General features: G+C 40.2%; 1 protein-coding gene and 1 long non-coding RNA gene across 3 annotated transcripts in view; both read right to left on the bottom strand.

Annotated features, from left to right (window-relative positions):
- The window catches only part of LOC132538022 (uncharacterized), a 397,739-nt gene that overhangs the window by 171,683 nt on the left and 209,490 nt on the right, over positions 1 to 16,566 (bottom strand). The gene's annotated exons all lie outside the window — the stretch shown is intronic.
- On the bottom strand, positions 940 to 14,390 carry FAM50B (family with sequence similarity 50 member B). Of its 2 annotated transcripts, none has more exons than XM_007522203.2 (2): positions 14,213 to 14,390; positions 940 to 2,217 (listed from the first exon to the last, which is right to left on the bottom strand). In XM_007522203.2, exon 2 carries the CDS (start codon positions 2,124 to 2,126, stop codon positions 1,104 to 1,106), a length of 1,023 nt encoding a protein of 340 aa, XP_007522265.1. In that variant the 5' UTR covers positions 2,127 to 2,217; positions 14,213 to 14,390; the 3' UTR covers positions 940 to 1,103. The 2 variants fall into 2 exon arrangements, with proteins under 2 accessions (XP_007522265.1, XP_060046863.1); XM_060190880.1 differs by lacking the exon at positions 14,213 to 14,390 and adding an exon at positions 14,043 to 14,203.

The following is a 16,566-nucleotide window of genomic DNA, read 5'->3' on the forward strand; positions in this document are numbered from 1 at the left end:
ATGAGTCACCTGGGGATCTTGTTGGAACATACACTCTGACTTGCTACATCTGGAGTAGAACCTGGGATCATGCTTTTATAATAAACTCCAAAGTTCTGATGTTATTGGTTCAAGGATCATCTTCTGGGACACAAGGATCAATGATACATATTTTTGAAGTAGATCAGAGCAATGAACGAGGCCCTTGATCCTATGGATCCTGACCTAGGTATGCTTATCAAATAGAATATCACAAAGAAATCAGTAAGAGCCAGTGAGGAGACAATCCTTGCACAAACAGCTCTCAAGTCTGACTATACATCAAACACCTGGGTGCTTGAACTGACTCCTGGGGAACTTCAAAACCCGTTGATGTCTATGTCCCACCACAAAGGTTCTAGATGTGGTCTGGGAATTAGAAGGTGTAAAAGCTTCCCAGATGATTCTAGTGATAACCTAGGCTGGAATCCACTGATTTTGAAAGCCAATGTACAGATTGAAATTCTTGTTTGTGAGTTGGAGCAAAGACTCAGAGAAAAGAAGTGTCACTCTGATGGCCAGGGAGGTCACTTAGGAACAATATAGGGCTTTCATGCATGAAAGTCTGGCTTAATCCACTGCACCACATATGTCATTGAGAGCAGTATTGTTATTCCTGATTACAAGTGAGGAAATGGAGACACAAATATTCAGTTTACCCAAAGTGACACAGCAAGTAAGAAGCTGTGTTGAAAATAAAACCTAGACAGTATGGCTCAAAACTCCATGCCCAACATCATTAGTTTTTATCCTATGACATGGGAAAAAAAAAACAAACGTTTATTGTCTTTTCTGTGCCACAGTGAGCTATTGCTCAGACATAGTTCCAGAGAGCTTGAAAGGACCATGTAGTGAGTCCACACAATAATGCTAGAAATATACTCAAAAACAAAAAAACCAACAAACATCATCAGCAACTGATTGATATATCTGAACAAGAAACCCTTGGTCTTTATTGAATTTCAGAGTCGCAATTAACTTCACCAAGTTAAGTTGAACGTTAGAGGGTACAGAAACCACCCTAGTTTCCTGTGCTGGGGAATGCCAGGCGTGCCAAGACAAGAGACAGATGGAGCTGGGGGCAGTCATCGGATAGTGTACTTGTCCCACTTCTTCTCCGGGTCATAGGGCTCCCAGCGGCTGGCAGGGAAGATGTGTTTGTTCTTCTCATACCAGCTCCTCAGTACCACCTTACCCGCGTGAGACTCGTCCTTCTCCATGGTGGCATCGCTCAGCAGCCGCACATCGTCGTGCACATCGAAGTTGAAGAGCGGCCCGCTCTTGCCGCGTGCCTTGGTGACGATGAAGTCGTAGAAAGTGTGGTAGTGAGGGAGAATCAGGTCCTCCTTAATGTACATGAGCTGTTCCACGCCGGCTGAGCGCAGCTCACGGAAGTCGGTGCGCAGGCCCTGCAGCGCCTTCTTCAGGAACTGCTGCACCGTGTCACCCTTGTGGATGCGCACAATGCGCCGGTGCCCGGAGCCATCCCAGTAGCTGAAGGTCACCTCCATCTCCTCACGCTTCACCTTCTCGCGCCTGGCCTCCCACTCTTGCCTCAGCTCCTCCCGCAGCCGGTTCTCTTCCTCTTCACGGTCACGATCCGGTAGGAAGCTTGTGTCCACATCTGGATTCTTCCCCAGGTTCTTCTTCTTCTTGGGCACCTCTGCCGTTAGCTGAGGTCCCTCGGGGGTTGCTGCATCCTTGTCACCGTCATCATGCTCATCGAGGGTGAAGGACAGGCTGCAGATCTTGCGCTTCCGCTCCAGCTTCCTCTCCAGCTTGCGTTCCCTCTCGCGCTGTGCCTCCAGCTGCAGCCGGCGCTCCTCCAGCTGTTCCCTCTTGGCCAGCTGCATCTCCCGTTCCTTCATCAGGGCCTCCTGCTTGGCCTTCATGTCGTTCAGGGTCACTAGTCCCACTGTGCTTGACTTCAGCTCGGCCTCCACGGCATCATAGTGAGCCGAGAATTTCTTGTCCACTTTGGATTTCATGATGGTCTCCTCAGCGATGCGCTGCTTCAGCACGGCCATCTGCTCCTTCTGCTTTTCCCGTTTCTTGATCAGGTGCATGGCCCGGCCGGCCTCGCGCATGGTACCCTTGTATTGAGCCATGGCAGTTTCCCTGAATGCCTACAGTAAATCTTGCTTCTGGTCTCTTCCTCACATAGCCTAGGAGTTTTCTGGCTAAGTCACACTTGGATTTCTGTATTAATGAAAGAAAAACTTAGTTAGAAAGGAAGCAAGTGATCTAGGGCCTGGAAAGAATGTATTGGTAGAGTGCAGGGTCTGCGTACCTGAAGCCTAATATTCGCTCCCTGGTCCCACACAATCCAGCAATTCGATTCTCTCTATCCCTCTCTTGCCAAAAAAAAAAAAAAAAAAAAAAAGCTGTACTTGGTTTCTCTAAGAGTAGGGAACTGTTATTTATGTTTCCCCAAAGTTTTAAGAGTTAAATGTCTCTCCCTCTGCAGAGTATCTATTAACAGTTCTTGGGGGCCAGGTGATGGCACACTGGTTAAGCACACATAGTGTGAAACACAAGGTAAGGAACAAGGATCCCGGTTCGAGCCCCTGCAGGGGGTCACTTCACAAGTGGTGAAGCAGTTCTATAGATGTCTATCTTTCTCTCTCCCTCTCTGTCTTCCCCTCTTCTCTCAATTTCTCTCTGTCCTATCCAACAATAACAACAGCAATGGCAACAATAACAGTAACAACAAGGGCTACTAAATGGCGAAAACAGCTTCCAGGAGCAGTAGATTTGTGGTGCAGGCTCCAAGCCCCAGTGATAAGCCTAGAGGAGGAAAGAAAAAAGTGCAAACAGTTCTAAGAACTAGCATTTGAGTTCTTGTTTGGAGTAACTGGCTGTTGGAATATATGCAGTCTTTCACCCAGTCCATTCTGACAGCAGTGATGTTAGACCCAACTCCCCAACAAGAAATGTAAATTGGTCCAACCTCTGTGGAGAGCAGCCTGGAAAACTCTCAGAAGGCTAGAAATGATTCGACCCTATGACCCTGCAATTCCTTTCCTGGGGATATATCCTAAGGAACCCAACACACCTATCCAAAAAGATTTGTGTATACCCATGCTTGCAAGCAGCACAATTTGTAATAGTCAAAACTTGGAAGCAACCCAGGTGTCCAACAACAGATGAGTGGCTTAGCAAGTTGTGGTCTAGATACACAATGGAATAATACTCAGCTATTAAAAATAGTGATTTCACCATTTTCACCCCATCTTGGATGGAGGTTGAAGAAATTATGTTGAGTGAGGTAAGTCGGAAACAGAAGGATGAATATGGGATGATCTCACTCTCAGGCAGAAGTTCAAAAGCAAGATCACAAGAGAAAACACTAAGCAGAACTTGGATTGGAGTTGGTGTATTGCACCAACGTAAGACTCTGGGGTGGTTGGAGGCGGGGGGTGGGGGGAAGAGTTCAGGTCCTGGAAAAGGATGACAGAGGACCTAGTGGGGGTTGTATTATTATGTGGAAAACTGGTTGATGTTATGCATGTACAAACTATTGTATTTATTGTCAAATGTAAAAGATTAATCCCCCAATAAAGAAAAAAAAAAGCATTGATCTCTGAAACATGAGGTCCTAAGTTTGATTCCTGGCATCTCAGGTGCCCTGATTCTTTCTTATAAATAAATCCTTAAAAATAATTTTATTATCTTTATTTATTGGATAGAGACAGTCAGAAATTGAGAGAAAGGGAGAGGGAGAGAGGGAGAGAAACAGAGAGACACCTGCAGCACTGCTTCACCATTGCAAAGCTACCCTTCTGTAGGTGAGGACTGGGGGCTTGAACCTGGGTCCTTGTGCATTGTAATATATGTGCTCAGCCAGGTGCACCACCACCCAGCTCCAATAAACCTTTAAAAAATAAAAGGAAATCTCCATCTCCTTTTTAAGATAATCTTTCCCTTTTAAAAATATTTTTATTATTGTGGTCCAGGAGGTGGTGCAGTGGATAAAGCACTGGACTCTCAAGCATGAGGTCCTTAGTTCAATTCCCAGCAGCACATATACCAAAGTGATGTCTGGTTCTCTCTCTCTCTTTCCTCCTATCTTTCTCATTAATAAATAGATAAAATATTTTAAAAATATTTTATTTATTTTTAATTAGAGAAATATAGAATAAAGATATACAGAGAGACCAGAGTGCTGCTCAGCTCTGGCTAATGCCAGTGCTAGGGATTGAACCTGGGACCTCAGAGCCTCAGGCATAAAAATTTTTGCATAACTATATTTCTGTCTCCAGCCCTTCCTCCTTCCCTCTCTTCTTCTTTCCTTCCTTCCTCCCTCCCTCCCTTCTTTCCTTCCTTCCTTCCTTCCTTGCATCTAGGGTTATCACTGGGGCTTGGTGCCTGCCCTGTGAATTCATTGCTCTTGCTGGCCATTTTTCCTTTCCTTTCCTTTTTTTTTTTTTCTTTTGTTATTGGATAGAACAGAAAATTGAAAGAGGAGGGGAGGTAGAGAGTAAGAGTGAAAGATAGACACCCACAGATCTGCTTTACCACTCCTGAAGCTACCGCTGTAGGTGGGGAGTCAGGGGCTCAAACCCAGATCCTTGTGCTTAGTACTATGTGTGCTTAACTGGGTGTGCCGCTGCCCAGTTTGCTATTTATTTATTTGTTTATTTCTGCAAGGTTATCTTTTTAAAAATTTTATTAGAGATTCAATATTGAGTTACAAAATTACATGTCAACAGGAGCATAATTCCACACTGTTCCCACCACCAGATTTCTGAATTCCAAGTCCCTCCATTGCAAGCCACTGTCATTCTCCCAAGGTTGTAGACATGAGTTAACTATCATCTCTAAAATTATCTGTCTACCTCTGTACATAATTGCCTTATTTTTTTTCCAGGTCCAGTCCTCTCTTCCCCTCCAAGCCACACATAACCCTATTGCCACATCCAAATATCTCTTCCCTTTCTTCCTCTCTCTCTCTCTGGGACTTAATGGAGCTGGAGTTCAGAGCCCTCTATCCTCTTCCTCTTATCACTTCTTCCCCCCCCTCCCCTGGGAGTATGGATCAAAGTTGTTTTGGGGGTGCAGTCAGTAGGAATTCTGGCTTCCTACAAGGTAGGAAGCTAAAATCTCCCACCTATTTTCCAACACACTAGAATAGGTAGCAACCACTCTGAAGTCCTCACTTGTACTAACTAGTACATGCACTTTCTGTTACATTTGGAAATAGTCTTTTTAGAAAGTTCACCACTGTGTCAGGCCTAAAAATCTGGTCAGGTCATCTCCCACAGACAGCCTCCAATGCCACCCCCGCAATCCAGTCACGCTAAGTTCCTTTTCTCTAGAGTTCCAGTCTGAGTAACTATTAGGCATAATGGCCTTCACTCTCCTCCTCCTCCACTTCCTCTTCCTTCTTTTTTCATTAGCTAATCCAACAAGTGATTCTTTAATCCAATACACTATAGTACGGATCAACCATAATTAGCTTTCTCCAGTCTAATCAGAGCCTGAATATTAACATAGTCCTCAGATCTCAGCCTCCTTTTTCAAACATTCAGTCTTCTTGTTATCTAATATCCACCCTTTTAACTCGATTACAGCCTTCAAATACCACAGCTATCCTGCCTCAGAATTAAAACAGTCTGAAACTCATGGAAAAGTTTAATTAATTAGTTAATTAATTAATGGGAGCAAATTTATTCTGAAACTATGAAGCCCTAAATTTCCCAAATTCCAACAAGGTAAGCATTTATGATTTAAATTCTCAATGAAAAGTAATCCCACCACACTCAAAACTATTGCTTTTAACTCTTTTAAGGTTTATCAACGATAATAACAGCAACAAAAATGGGGAGGAGAGAAGTGAACTGATTCATCGACCTAAAATGCTGATCAAATATGCAAATTTTAATTTTGAAAAAAATATATGACTTTGTCCAGATCTTTTCTTATGATCAAACAAGTATCATGTGAAACTGCTGAAACTTAAGAACATAAATAAATAAAATTCCTATGAAGCCAGTTAGGTTGATGGTTTTCTTAGTCCTGTGGGACCTGGAATGCAATGGTTGCAAACATCAACCTTGATAAGTGTCTGCAGCCTCTTTGTTTGTTTGTTTCTTTCTTTCTTTCTTTCTTTCTTTCTTCCTTCCTTCCTTCCTTCCTTCCTTCCTTCCTTTCTTTCTTTTCCTTCATTCTTTTCTAAGTTTTTTAAATGTATTTTTATTTTGTTATTTACTTATTTAAATTTTTATTTTTAGTGGTTTAATAGTGATTTATAAAATTGCAAGATAATAGGGGTATAATAGGGGTATAAGATCCCACCATCAGAATTCTGGATCCCCAGTCCCTCCACTGCAAGCTACAGCAGCTCTCACAATGTTACAAATATGAGTTAACCATTATTTCTACAATTATCTGTTTATATTTGTATATATTTGCCCCCTTTTTTCCCTCCAGGTTTATCACTGGGGTTCAGTGCCGGCATTATGAATCCACTGTTCTTGGCAGTCATTTTTTTCTTTTCTTCTTCTTCTTTTTTTTTAATTGGATAGGAGAGAGAAATTGAGAAGGAAGAGGCAATAGAGAAGGGGAGAGAAAGAGAGACACCTGCTTCACTGTTTGTGAAGTGACCCCTCCCTTACAGGTGGGGAGCCAGGGGCTCGAATCCAGATTCTTACTTGTGTCTTAGTGCTTCACAATATGTGCACTTAACCTGGTGTGCCACTGCCCAACCCTCACCCTCCTTCACTCCCCTTACCCTCCTTCACTCCACTTTTTAAATAGATCCTGTCTTCTTTTCCTTTCCAAGTCACACATCCATCTATCATTACATCCAAATGCCCCTCCCTTTTCCCTCCAGTTCCTGATGTAGTTTGAGTTTAGAGCCCTCTGGTCCTCTTCCCCCTATAATTTCTTCCCCACTGGGAGTATGGATCAAGTTCTTTTTGGGGTGCAGAAAGTAGGAGTTCTGGCTTCTGAATTGCTTTTCTGCTGGACATGGGTGTTCAGTTTGTTTCTTATATGTTGCCCTAATGGTCTTTAGAAACAATCCTTACCAGTAAGATTTATGCCTAAATTCTTGCTGATCCCAATCTTAGGCTCCAGATGGGACTAATGACCTAACAGTGGAATAATACCTGGCAATATAGCCTCCTGACAAATTGAAGAAATCTATTTGTTCAAAGACTTCAGAAAACTGCTAGAGATTTTTATGACATTTCAGAATCACCGGTAAATGTTTCCAAGGCATCATGAAAGGTGGTGATGTAAGGGCTAACCTTAGTAAGCATGGAGCCATTTTAACAGGTGAGGTTGCCGGAGTCTGGCTTAGAACTAAAATGGCTGAACAAGTGTGAAGCAGAGATAGGACAAGATCTGGCCTTCAAGTATGGAGAATAAACACAAAGTACAATGTAATCTAAGCAGATGGCTTGTACCTGGAAATACAAATTGCTTAGTAAAGATCAAAGGTTCTAAACTGCTTGCATATATAAAAATCTACCATCCATTTCATATTTTCTTTTTTAAAAAAAATATTTATTTATTTACTCCCTTTTGTTGCCCTTGTTGTTTTATTGTTGTAGTTATTATTGTTGTTGTCGTCGTTGTTGGATAGGACAGAGAGAAATGGAGAGAGGAGGGGAAGACAGAGAGGAGGAGAGAAAGATAGACACCTGCAGACCTGCTTCACCGCCTGTGAAGCGACTCCCCTGCAGGTGGGGAGCCGGGGTTCGAACTGGGATCCTTATGCCAGTCCTTGTGCTTTGCACCACCTGCGCTTAACCCGCTGCGCTACAGCCCAACTCCCCCATTTCATATTTTCTTGGTGGAGATGAAGAGGAACTACCAGAAGAATCATTTGATGAAAATGTGCGTCAACCCAGTACACCTATTAAATTTGTTGAACTTCATTGAACATGGTAAAACCTAACATATTCTGTTATATTTGACAAAACAGATCAATATTTTTCTTTCATAGTTACATAACACTTGCCATCTTAAAACAAACAAAACAAAAATCCCATTACTTTAACAATTTAACAGGAAAAAAAAAGGAGGGGAGGCTTGGTTTCCATTGTGAATAACACTAACAGTAATATGGCAAAAATAAATTAATGAAACAGCAAGGCAAAAAAAGTCAAATGAAGACAAGCCTTTGACCTTAAACTGAAGTTATTTAGGGGGTGTGGAGGGGAGAGAGCAACTTGCAAGGGAGTAGGGTGTTCAATATATACACATTTGTCATACTGGTTTTCATTTTACCTTCCACTTATCTAAATTCTGGCTTAAAATGAAAATCCTAAAAATGTTGATATATATTCCTTTTCAGAGTCAAACTTGCCATGAAGTGCTACCGGTAGACCAGTATATACAAGGGTTGGCTTATTTCTATTAACCCTGATTGGGTCTATGGCCTGCCTCCTGATGGAATTAGCACTCAAAGATCTTTTTAGCAGCCAAACAAAGAGAATAAGAAGATAGTTTTATCACATTATTTCTAGTGGGGCGTTATGAACTGTCTTCTAGCATTTGCTTGGGGGAAATCCAATTTTTCAGTTGTCATGGGGTAGGAGGAATAACCCTCACATGCTCAGAGCCAAGGAATTATAAAATAGACCAGATGAAAAAAATTCAGCAAAAACCTCATGACTTCTCTATATGTTCAAAGGGGGAAAGGAAACTAAAAAAAAAAAAAAAAATCACAAAATTTAGAACAGTGACTGAATTCTGTGTACTCTTGATATTTTCTTGAGTTACATGCATGGTTGAATAAGAAAAGTGATAATAAAGGATTAAATAACAAAGCAAAAAGAAAATAAATAGCTCCCAACCTTTTCATTTCTCCCCTTTAAATGATTTCATGTATTTAAATTTCTTTCTTTTTTTTTTTTTAACAAAAGCTTATTTAAAAGATTTGTTTATTTACTTATGAGAAAGAAAGGAAGAAAGAGAACCAGAGCATCACTCTGGCACATGCTATGCCAGGGATCAATCTTGGGACCTTATGCTTGAGAGTTCAACATTTTTTCCTTGTTCCTCTTTTTTTTTTTTTTTTTTTAATTTCTTTATTGGGGAATTAATGTTTTACAGTCAACAGTAAATAAAATAGTTTGTACATGCATAACATTCCCAAGTTTCCCATATAACAATACAACCCCCACTAGGTCCTCTGTCATCCTTCTTGGACCTGTATTCTCCCCACCCACCCTTCACCACCCCAGAGTCTTTTACTTTGGTGCAATACGCCAATTCCGTTTCAGGTTCTACTTGTGCGTTTTTTTTTCCTTCTGATCTTGTTTTTCAGCTTCTGCCCGAGAGTGAGATCATCCTATATTCATCCTTCTGTTTCTGACTTATTTCACTTAACATGAATTTTTCAAGGTCCATCCAAGATCGGCTGAAAACAGTGAAGTCACCATTTTTTACAGCTGAGTAGTATTCCATTGTGTATATATACCACAACTTGCTCAGCTCACTCATCTATTGTTGGACACCTGGGTTGCTTCCAAGTTTTGGCTATTACAAATTGTGCTGCTAAGAACATATGTGTACACAGATCTTTTTGGATGGATGTGTTGGGTTCCTTAGGATATATCCCCAGGAGGGGAATTGCAGGGTCATAGGGTAGGTTCATTTCTAGCCTTCTGAGAGTTCTCCACAGAGGTTGGACCAATTGACATTCCCACCAGCAGTGTAGGAGGGTTCCTTTGACCCCACACCCTCTCCAGCATTTGATGCTGTTACCTTTTCTGATGCATGACATTCTCACAGGAGTGAAGTGGTATTTCACTTTTGTCTTGATTTGCATTTCTCTGACAATCAAAGACTTGGAGCATTTTTTCATGTGTTACTCAGCCTTTTGTATCTCTTCTGTGGTGAATATTCTGTCCATGTCCTCTCCCCATTTTTGGATGGGGTTATTTGTTGTCTTATTGTTGAATTTGGCAAGCTCTTTATATATGTTGGTTATTAAACCCTTGTCTGATGTATGGCATGTAAAGATCTTCTCCCATTCTATGAGAGGTCTCTTGGTTTGGGTAGTGGTTTCTTTTGCTGTGAAGAAGCTTTTTAATTTGATGTAGTCCCATAGGTTTATACTTGCCTTAGTCTTCTTTGTAATTGGCTTTGTTTCATTGAAGATGCCTTTAAAATGTATGCTGAAAAGAGTTCTGTCAATATTTTCTTCTACGTATCTGATAGTTTGTGGTCTAACATTCAAGTCCTTGATCCACTTGGAATTTACTTTTGTATTTGGTGAAATACAGTGGTTCAGTTTCATTCTTCTGCATATTTCAACCCATTGTTTCCAACACCATTTGTTGAAGAGACTCTGCTTTCCCCATTTAATAGTCTGTTCCCCTTTGTCAAAGATTAAATGTCCATAGGTGTGGGGCTCACTTCTGGGCTCTCAATTCTATTCCACTGGTCAGTGTGTCTATTCATGTTCTAGTACCAAGCAGTTTTGATGACAATGGCCCTATAATACAATTTGAGATCTGGGAGTGTGATGCCTCCGATTCTGTTCTTTTTTCTCAAGATTGTTTTGGCAATTCTAGGTCTTTTCTGGTAGATTTCAACATTTTATCAACCTTGAAACTTCCCAGGTCACTTTTCTTATTTTTCAATAACCCTTACACTGCTATTGTGACTAATTAATCTTAATTCATCTACTGATGTTTTTATAGTAGATGAATATTTAATGTTTCCCCACAGTAGATTGAAACACCTGATAAAATCATGTGAGGAGGGGTGTGTTATGAAAGCTGTTAATATTCTCATCAGATGAGAAAACTACATGGAATTAACTTCTATGCCAAACTTAATTATAAACATAGTGACAAAAATCCAAAGTAAAATATTAACAAATTGGACCCAGCAGCTTATGAATATATCTGTGTCAACTGACAGTTAGTCAAAGATACCTCAGCTTTGTTTCATTATATTAAAGAAGTCAAAAAGAGAAGAGCAAATACCAGATGACCTGACGTATTATAAGTGGAATTTAAAAAACAAGCCTGAAAAGGAAAACACAAAATGCACCTTGGATTGCACAGCATGCACTGCACCAAAGCAGAAGACTCAGGGTAAGGAGGGAGTGAAAAGGGCCATGGGGTGTTGATGGGCTCATTTGTCAGCAACCTTACTAGAAACCAGTATTCCCCACCCTCAATCCCCCAAGAAAATGAAAAAAGCAAAACAAAACAAAAATCCCTTAACAGAATCTCTAATTTACTAATTAACAACATCTCAAAGCCCACATATACATCTTTAAAAAGTTAGCAAACTAGAAAGAAACTTAACTTGATAAGAGGTATATATATATATTTTTTTTGAGAAATCTATGTCAATTTTTTTTTTTTTTTTTGCCTCCAGAGTTATTGCTGTGGTCGCACGACTAATCCACTGCTCCTGGCAGCCATATTTTTTTCCCATTGTTGTTGTTGCTGTTATTGTTATTGTTGCTTCTGTTGTTGTTGGATGGGACAGAGAAAAATTAAGAGAGGAGGGGTAGACAGTGAAGGTGAGAGAAAGACACTTGCAGACTTGCTTCCCTGATTGTGAAGTAACCTCCCTGCAGGTGGGGAGCCAGGGGCTGAACCAGGATCCTTCCTCAGGTCCTTGCACTTTTGCACTATGTGCCTTTCATCTGGTGCGTTACCTCGCACCCTCACCCCCAAATGTTGTATTTGTAACAGCATCATTTTATACCCGTTACTGTTTCCTCAAAAAAATGAAATGGGACTTTGAGCCTGTATCTTGGTATGTGGAAGTCAGGCCTGACACTTGGTATGTGGAAGTCAGGTCACGGGAAAGAAAGCTCTCATTTGCTACTAAAAGATGATACAGGTTTTGTTTTAGATTACAGAGCCTAAAATATCACATTGATGCATTATTTCCAAAGAAATATTTTTAAAAAGCATTGTAACTCTGACTTTTCACTTGCATCTCAGAAGAGGACTCCAAGTTTGAGCAGGTCTGGTTTACCAATGTGAACATTAGAGTTCACTCTGGTGTCTTGTCAGTAGTTCATCTTGTTTTTTCATGTTGTTGTCAGTGAATATTATAGATTCCTACATACTGCCCTATTTTTTATTTTTTATTAATGGCTCAGATGACAGGAAACAAAAGTGGAGTGATTAATTACTTTTAAACTTTTTTGTTGTTGTTGTTCTCCAAACTGTAGGCAATCATGGATGAAGAACTCATCATGCAGACAGAATCTCTTGCTTAGTTAAAGGCATGACTGGGGCTCAGGACAGCCATAACTGACACACCGGTTTTCTTTCCTTTTTCTCTAATAAGTGAATAAATAAATCTTTTAAGTAAATTGACAAACTTTCTACCCCCGAGCTCTACCCCATGGAAATCATTCATTGTTTTCTCTATGTTTATTTATTTATATTATTATTTTTTTGCACTTTTCAGACTATCACAGAAATGGATTCATATAGGAAGTAAGTAGGCTTTCTGTCAGGCTTCTTTCACTCAGTATAATGCTTCTGAGATTCATCTGTGTTGTATGTATGAATCAATAGTTCATTTCCTCTTATTGTTAAGGCATACCCATTGTAAGGAGGCACCATAGGCTTTACCCATTAACCTGCTGAAGGGCATTTGGGTTGTTTCCAATTGTTAAGAGTTATCAAATTAATCTAAAGGTACATCCAAAGAGTTGGGGAGGATTTCAGTCAGGAAGACGAAAGTTGGGGACCAGGAGGTGGTGCATCTGGTTAAGTACACACATTACAGTGCACAAGGACCTGGGTTCAAGCCCCTGGCCCCCACCTACAAGGGGAAAGCTTCACGAGTGGTGAAGCAGGGCTATAGGTATCTCTCTGTCTCTTTCCCTCTCTATGTTCCCCCCTTCCCTTCTCAGTTTCTGTCTCTATCTTACAAATAAATAATTATAAATTTTTTTTTAAAAAAAAGGAAGAAGAAAATCCAAGTTTGGTGGTAGAAAGGTTAATGTAGCATCTTGTCTTTGAAGTCAGAACCTGGAAATGAGTACTTATCATATGTTGCAAGCCACTTATTCTAAACACCTTAGATTGTGTCCAGGATAATATACTTAAACCAAATCTCTTACATTCCTTGGAGCTTATTGTAAAATTTCTCCATTTCCAGTTTCTGGTTGGGGAAGTTCTACTTTTCTTTCTATTTCCCTTAGAAAATATTCCCCATGAACTCTTCAACCTTCCAGCTCCACTCTGTGAATTACTTTGAGAGCAAAATACATTGATATCAACACTACCCCCTCCCCCACACCCTTCCTGAACAAGAAAATCACCACCATCTGCATAACACTTCACATACATTCAGAAATCATTCCACACCAGGTTGATTGCAGATTATCCAATATACCTTTCTCTGATTTGTACTCATTTAGCTGCTTATTTTCAAATAAAAAACATTTATACTACTAGAATTTTGTGGAAAAAAAAACAACTTTCCATTAGGGCCAGGGTAGATAGCATAATAGTTATAGTGCCCTGGTTAAAAAAGAAAAAAAAAAAGCAAGCAAACAAAAACTTTCCATTAAGTGACTTCAAAAGGGGAGGAAGTGAAAATCCTGTTGTAGTTTAACCTGTATTTTCTGAATGAAAAGCATGGCACAAAAACTTATGCATTGGGGGGTCTGTTAGGCACTGTAGTCACTGAGCAGGTAGGAGTGTCTGATGGTTTAGGTATGAGGATAAGAAAGCCAATACAATCAAGGTATCCATCTCAACAGGTGAGTGATCCCAGAAGAATTTATTTAAGTTCAGTTACAGTGCAGGCAGTGAGACATTTCAACCAGCATCTGAGAAGCCAGAGACTAGAAGTGAAAAGCAGCACTCCAAGAAAGCTCCGGGAAAAGAAAGAAAAGAAAGGAGAGGAAACAAACAAACAAAAAAACAGAACTCTGGCATGAAGCTGGTTGGAAGGGTTTGGGTCAGAGGATTTTACCTGGGGCATCAGGTCTTTCAGACATGTTCCATTATAGGTGAGCAATGCAAAACTTAGAAAGTCACACAAATATATGATTACATTTCTATTTTCCTACTTACCGTCTGATAAATTCATGCCTGGATCACTACTACTTGAAAAAAAGTTTCTGAAAAAGTTCCTTCCTAGTCTTTCCCTATTCATACCAGCCAACAATCCTTCTAAAATGCAATTTGAAAACTTTCATACTGCCATTATTTTACTAAAAGGTTCATTACTTCCCATTGCTTACCGAATTATGTACAATTTTTTTTTCCTGTCTGACTCCAGTCGTTTACAATTGGTCTCACTAGAGTTAAACAGGGTGTGCTCCTGGTGATTGCCCCGGCTGGACTCTCGCCAGTCCAGCTTCCTTACTGTCTGATGAAAAGGCCACGACTGCTCCTTCTCTCACCCTTTTTAATATTGTCCCTCTAACTGACCCAGATTACACACAAGACATTTACCAACTGCTCGGGCTGTCACTGACCAATCAGCATGGAGACTGAGCCAGTTAGAAATGATGTCAGGTATAACTGACAAAACAGGGTGACCAGTTGATTCAGCTTCCATTCTCTCACTTGCTAATGTTCCAGCTTTCTTTACCTTCTATGAAGACCTGGATTGCTACTGTAAAATTATTGGTCTTTCTTCTTTGGGATTAGATGCTGTTTTGTGTCCTAGTTATTTTTATTTTATATTTTATTCACTCATTTTTTTTTTACTTGATAGGATAGAAAGGAACTGAGAAGGGAGGGGAGACAGAAAGGGATATATATATATATATTTGCAGTACTTGCTTCACCTATCATGAAGCTTCTCCCGTGCAGGAGGGGAGCGGAGTCTCTAACTCACATCTCTGTACTTTTGTACTAAACACCCTTGTGCTTAAACCAGGTGTGCCACCACCTGTGTGGACCCCATGATCTAGATATACTTAAAAGATGTTCTAGTGATGATGTGGCATTCTGAAACACTCTACATATTCACTGTTCTTTATATGGTGAAAATTTTGTGATTTTTTTTAAAATAAATTCATTTATTTGATAGAGAGGGAGGGAGAGAGAAGGAGGGAAGTATGGAGGGAGACAGACAAGAATACTGCTTAACCAGAATTTGATGCTTCTGGGCATTGAACCTGTCACTTTTGGGGCCTCAGGCATGCAGATCTGATATACAGCCAATGAGCTGTCTTCCCAGTCCATTGTGATATTTTCTGTAAAATATAAATTACAGGTCAGTCTTTTCTATACCATGGTTTTTGAAGAATAAATTGTTATTAGTATTTTAGAAAAATTTCAGTTTTGGGGGCCAGGTGGTGGTGCACCTGGTTGAGCGTACATATTACCATGTGCAAGGACCCAGGTTCGAACCTCAAGTCCTCAACTGCAAGGGGAAAGCTTTGCATATGGTGAAGCAGGTCTGTAGGTGTCTCTCTGTCTCTTTCCCTCTCTATCTCCTCCTTATCTCTCAATTTCTGACTGTCTCTATTCAGTAAGTAAATAAAGATAATTTTTTTTTAAAAATTTTAAAAAGAAAAATTTCAGTTTTGGAAAACCATGACTGATAGTCACACATTTTTAGAATTATTGCATGTGAGGAAAACCTCTATTAAGTGGCATGTGTAAACTATAGAATTTCAAGAGCTATGACTTTTCCTTGGAATGCTCTTTGAACTGACATTAGATATATTCCTGGATGATATTCAGCATCAGGATGACTAAAAATATTCTGTTCTCTGTGATGCTTTCAAAACATGGCCCACACATTCTTTTGATATTCTTTCCATTCAGAACTTCTCTCTTCCTTTCCTTGAATCTGGGGGAAGTTATGATTTGGTTGTAGCTAATAGAAACTAAATCAGAGAGGAAATGTGAGCACTGCCTTGTTCTCTGGTAGTACTGCCTTTAGGATTCTGATCCACCATGTAAGAAGTCCAGTTTTCCCATGGCCATCAACCTGGGCCACAGTAAGGTTCTACAGTTCTAAGTTCAACTGAGATCCCAGTTACTGGCAAGGCAAACCTCCAGATATAAATCTAGTCCCAGTTGTAGAGTCACCCTTACCATGGTCTCCTCCTAACTGTGGACCCAGACATTGCAGAACTGAGACAGACTATGTCCTCTCTGAGTTTCTGTCTCACAGAATCCCTGAGCATAGTGAGAGGGTTTATGTCACAAATTTTTGGAGTAATAGTTAAGCAGCAGTAGTGACCAAAGCAACTTCTTAATTTTTTAAAAAATTTCTTTATTGAGGGATTAATGTTTTACAGTCAACAGTAAATACAATAGTTTGTACATGCATAACATTTCTCAGTTTTCCACATAACAATACAACCCCCACTAGGTCCTCTGTCATCCTGTTCCAGGACCTATACTCTCCCCCACCCAGCCCACCCCAGAGTCTTTTACTTTGGTACAATACACCAACTCCAGTTCAGGTTCTACTTGTGTTTTCTCTTCTGATCTTGTTTTTAAACTTCTACCTGTGAATACAAAACAACTTTGGACAAAAGTAAATATGACTCAGGCATACTCCTTATATTGCTGGGATTTGGGCCTGAGTACAACTGAAGATTTCTATGCACATGTCTAAAATTTTAAGGTT

The sequence above is a fragment of the Erinaceus europaeus genome, chromosome 4 (assembly GCF_950295315.1).
Source record: "Erinaceus europaeus chromosome 4, mEriEur2.1, whole genome shotgun sequence".
Lineage (NCBI taxonomy): Eukaryota > Metazoa > Chordata > Mammalia > Eulipotyphla > Erinaceidae > Erinaceus > Erinaceus europaeus.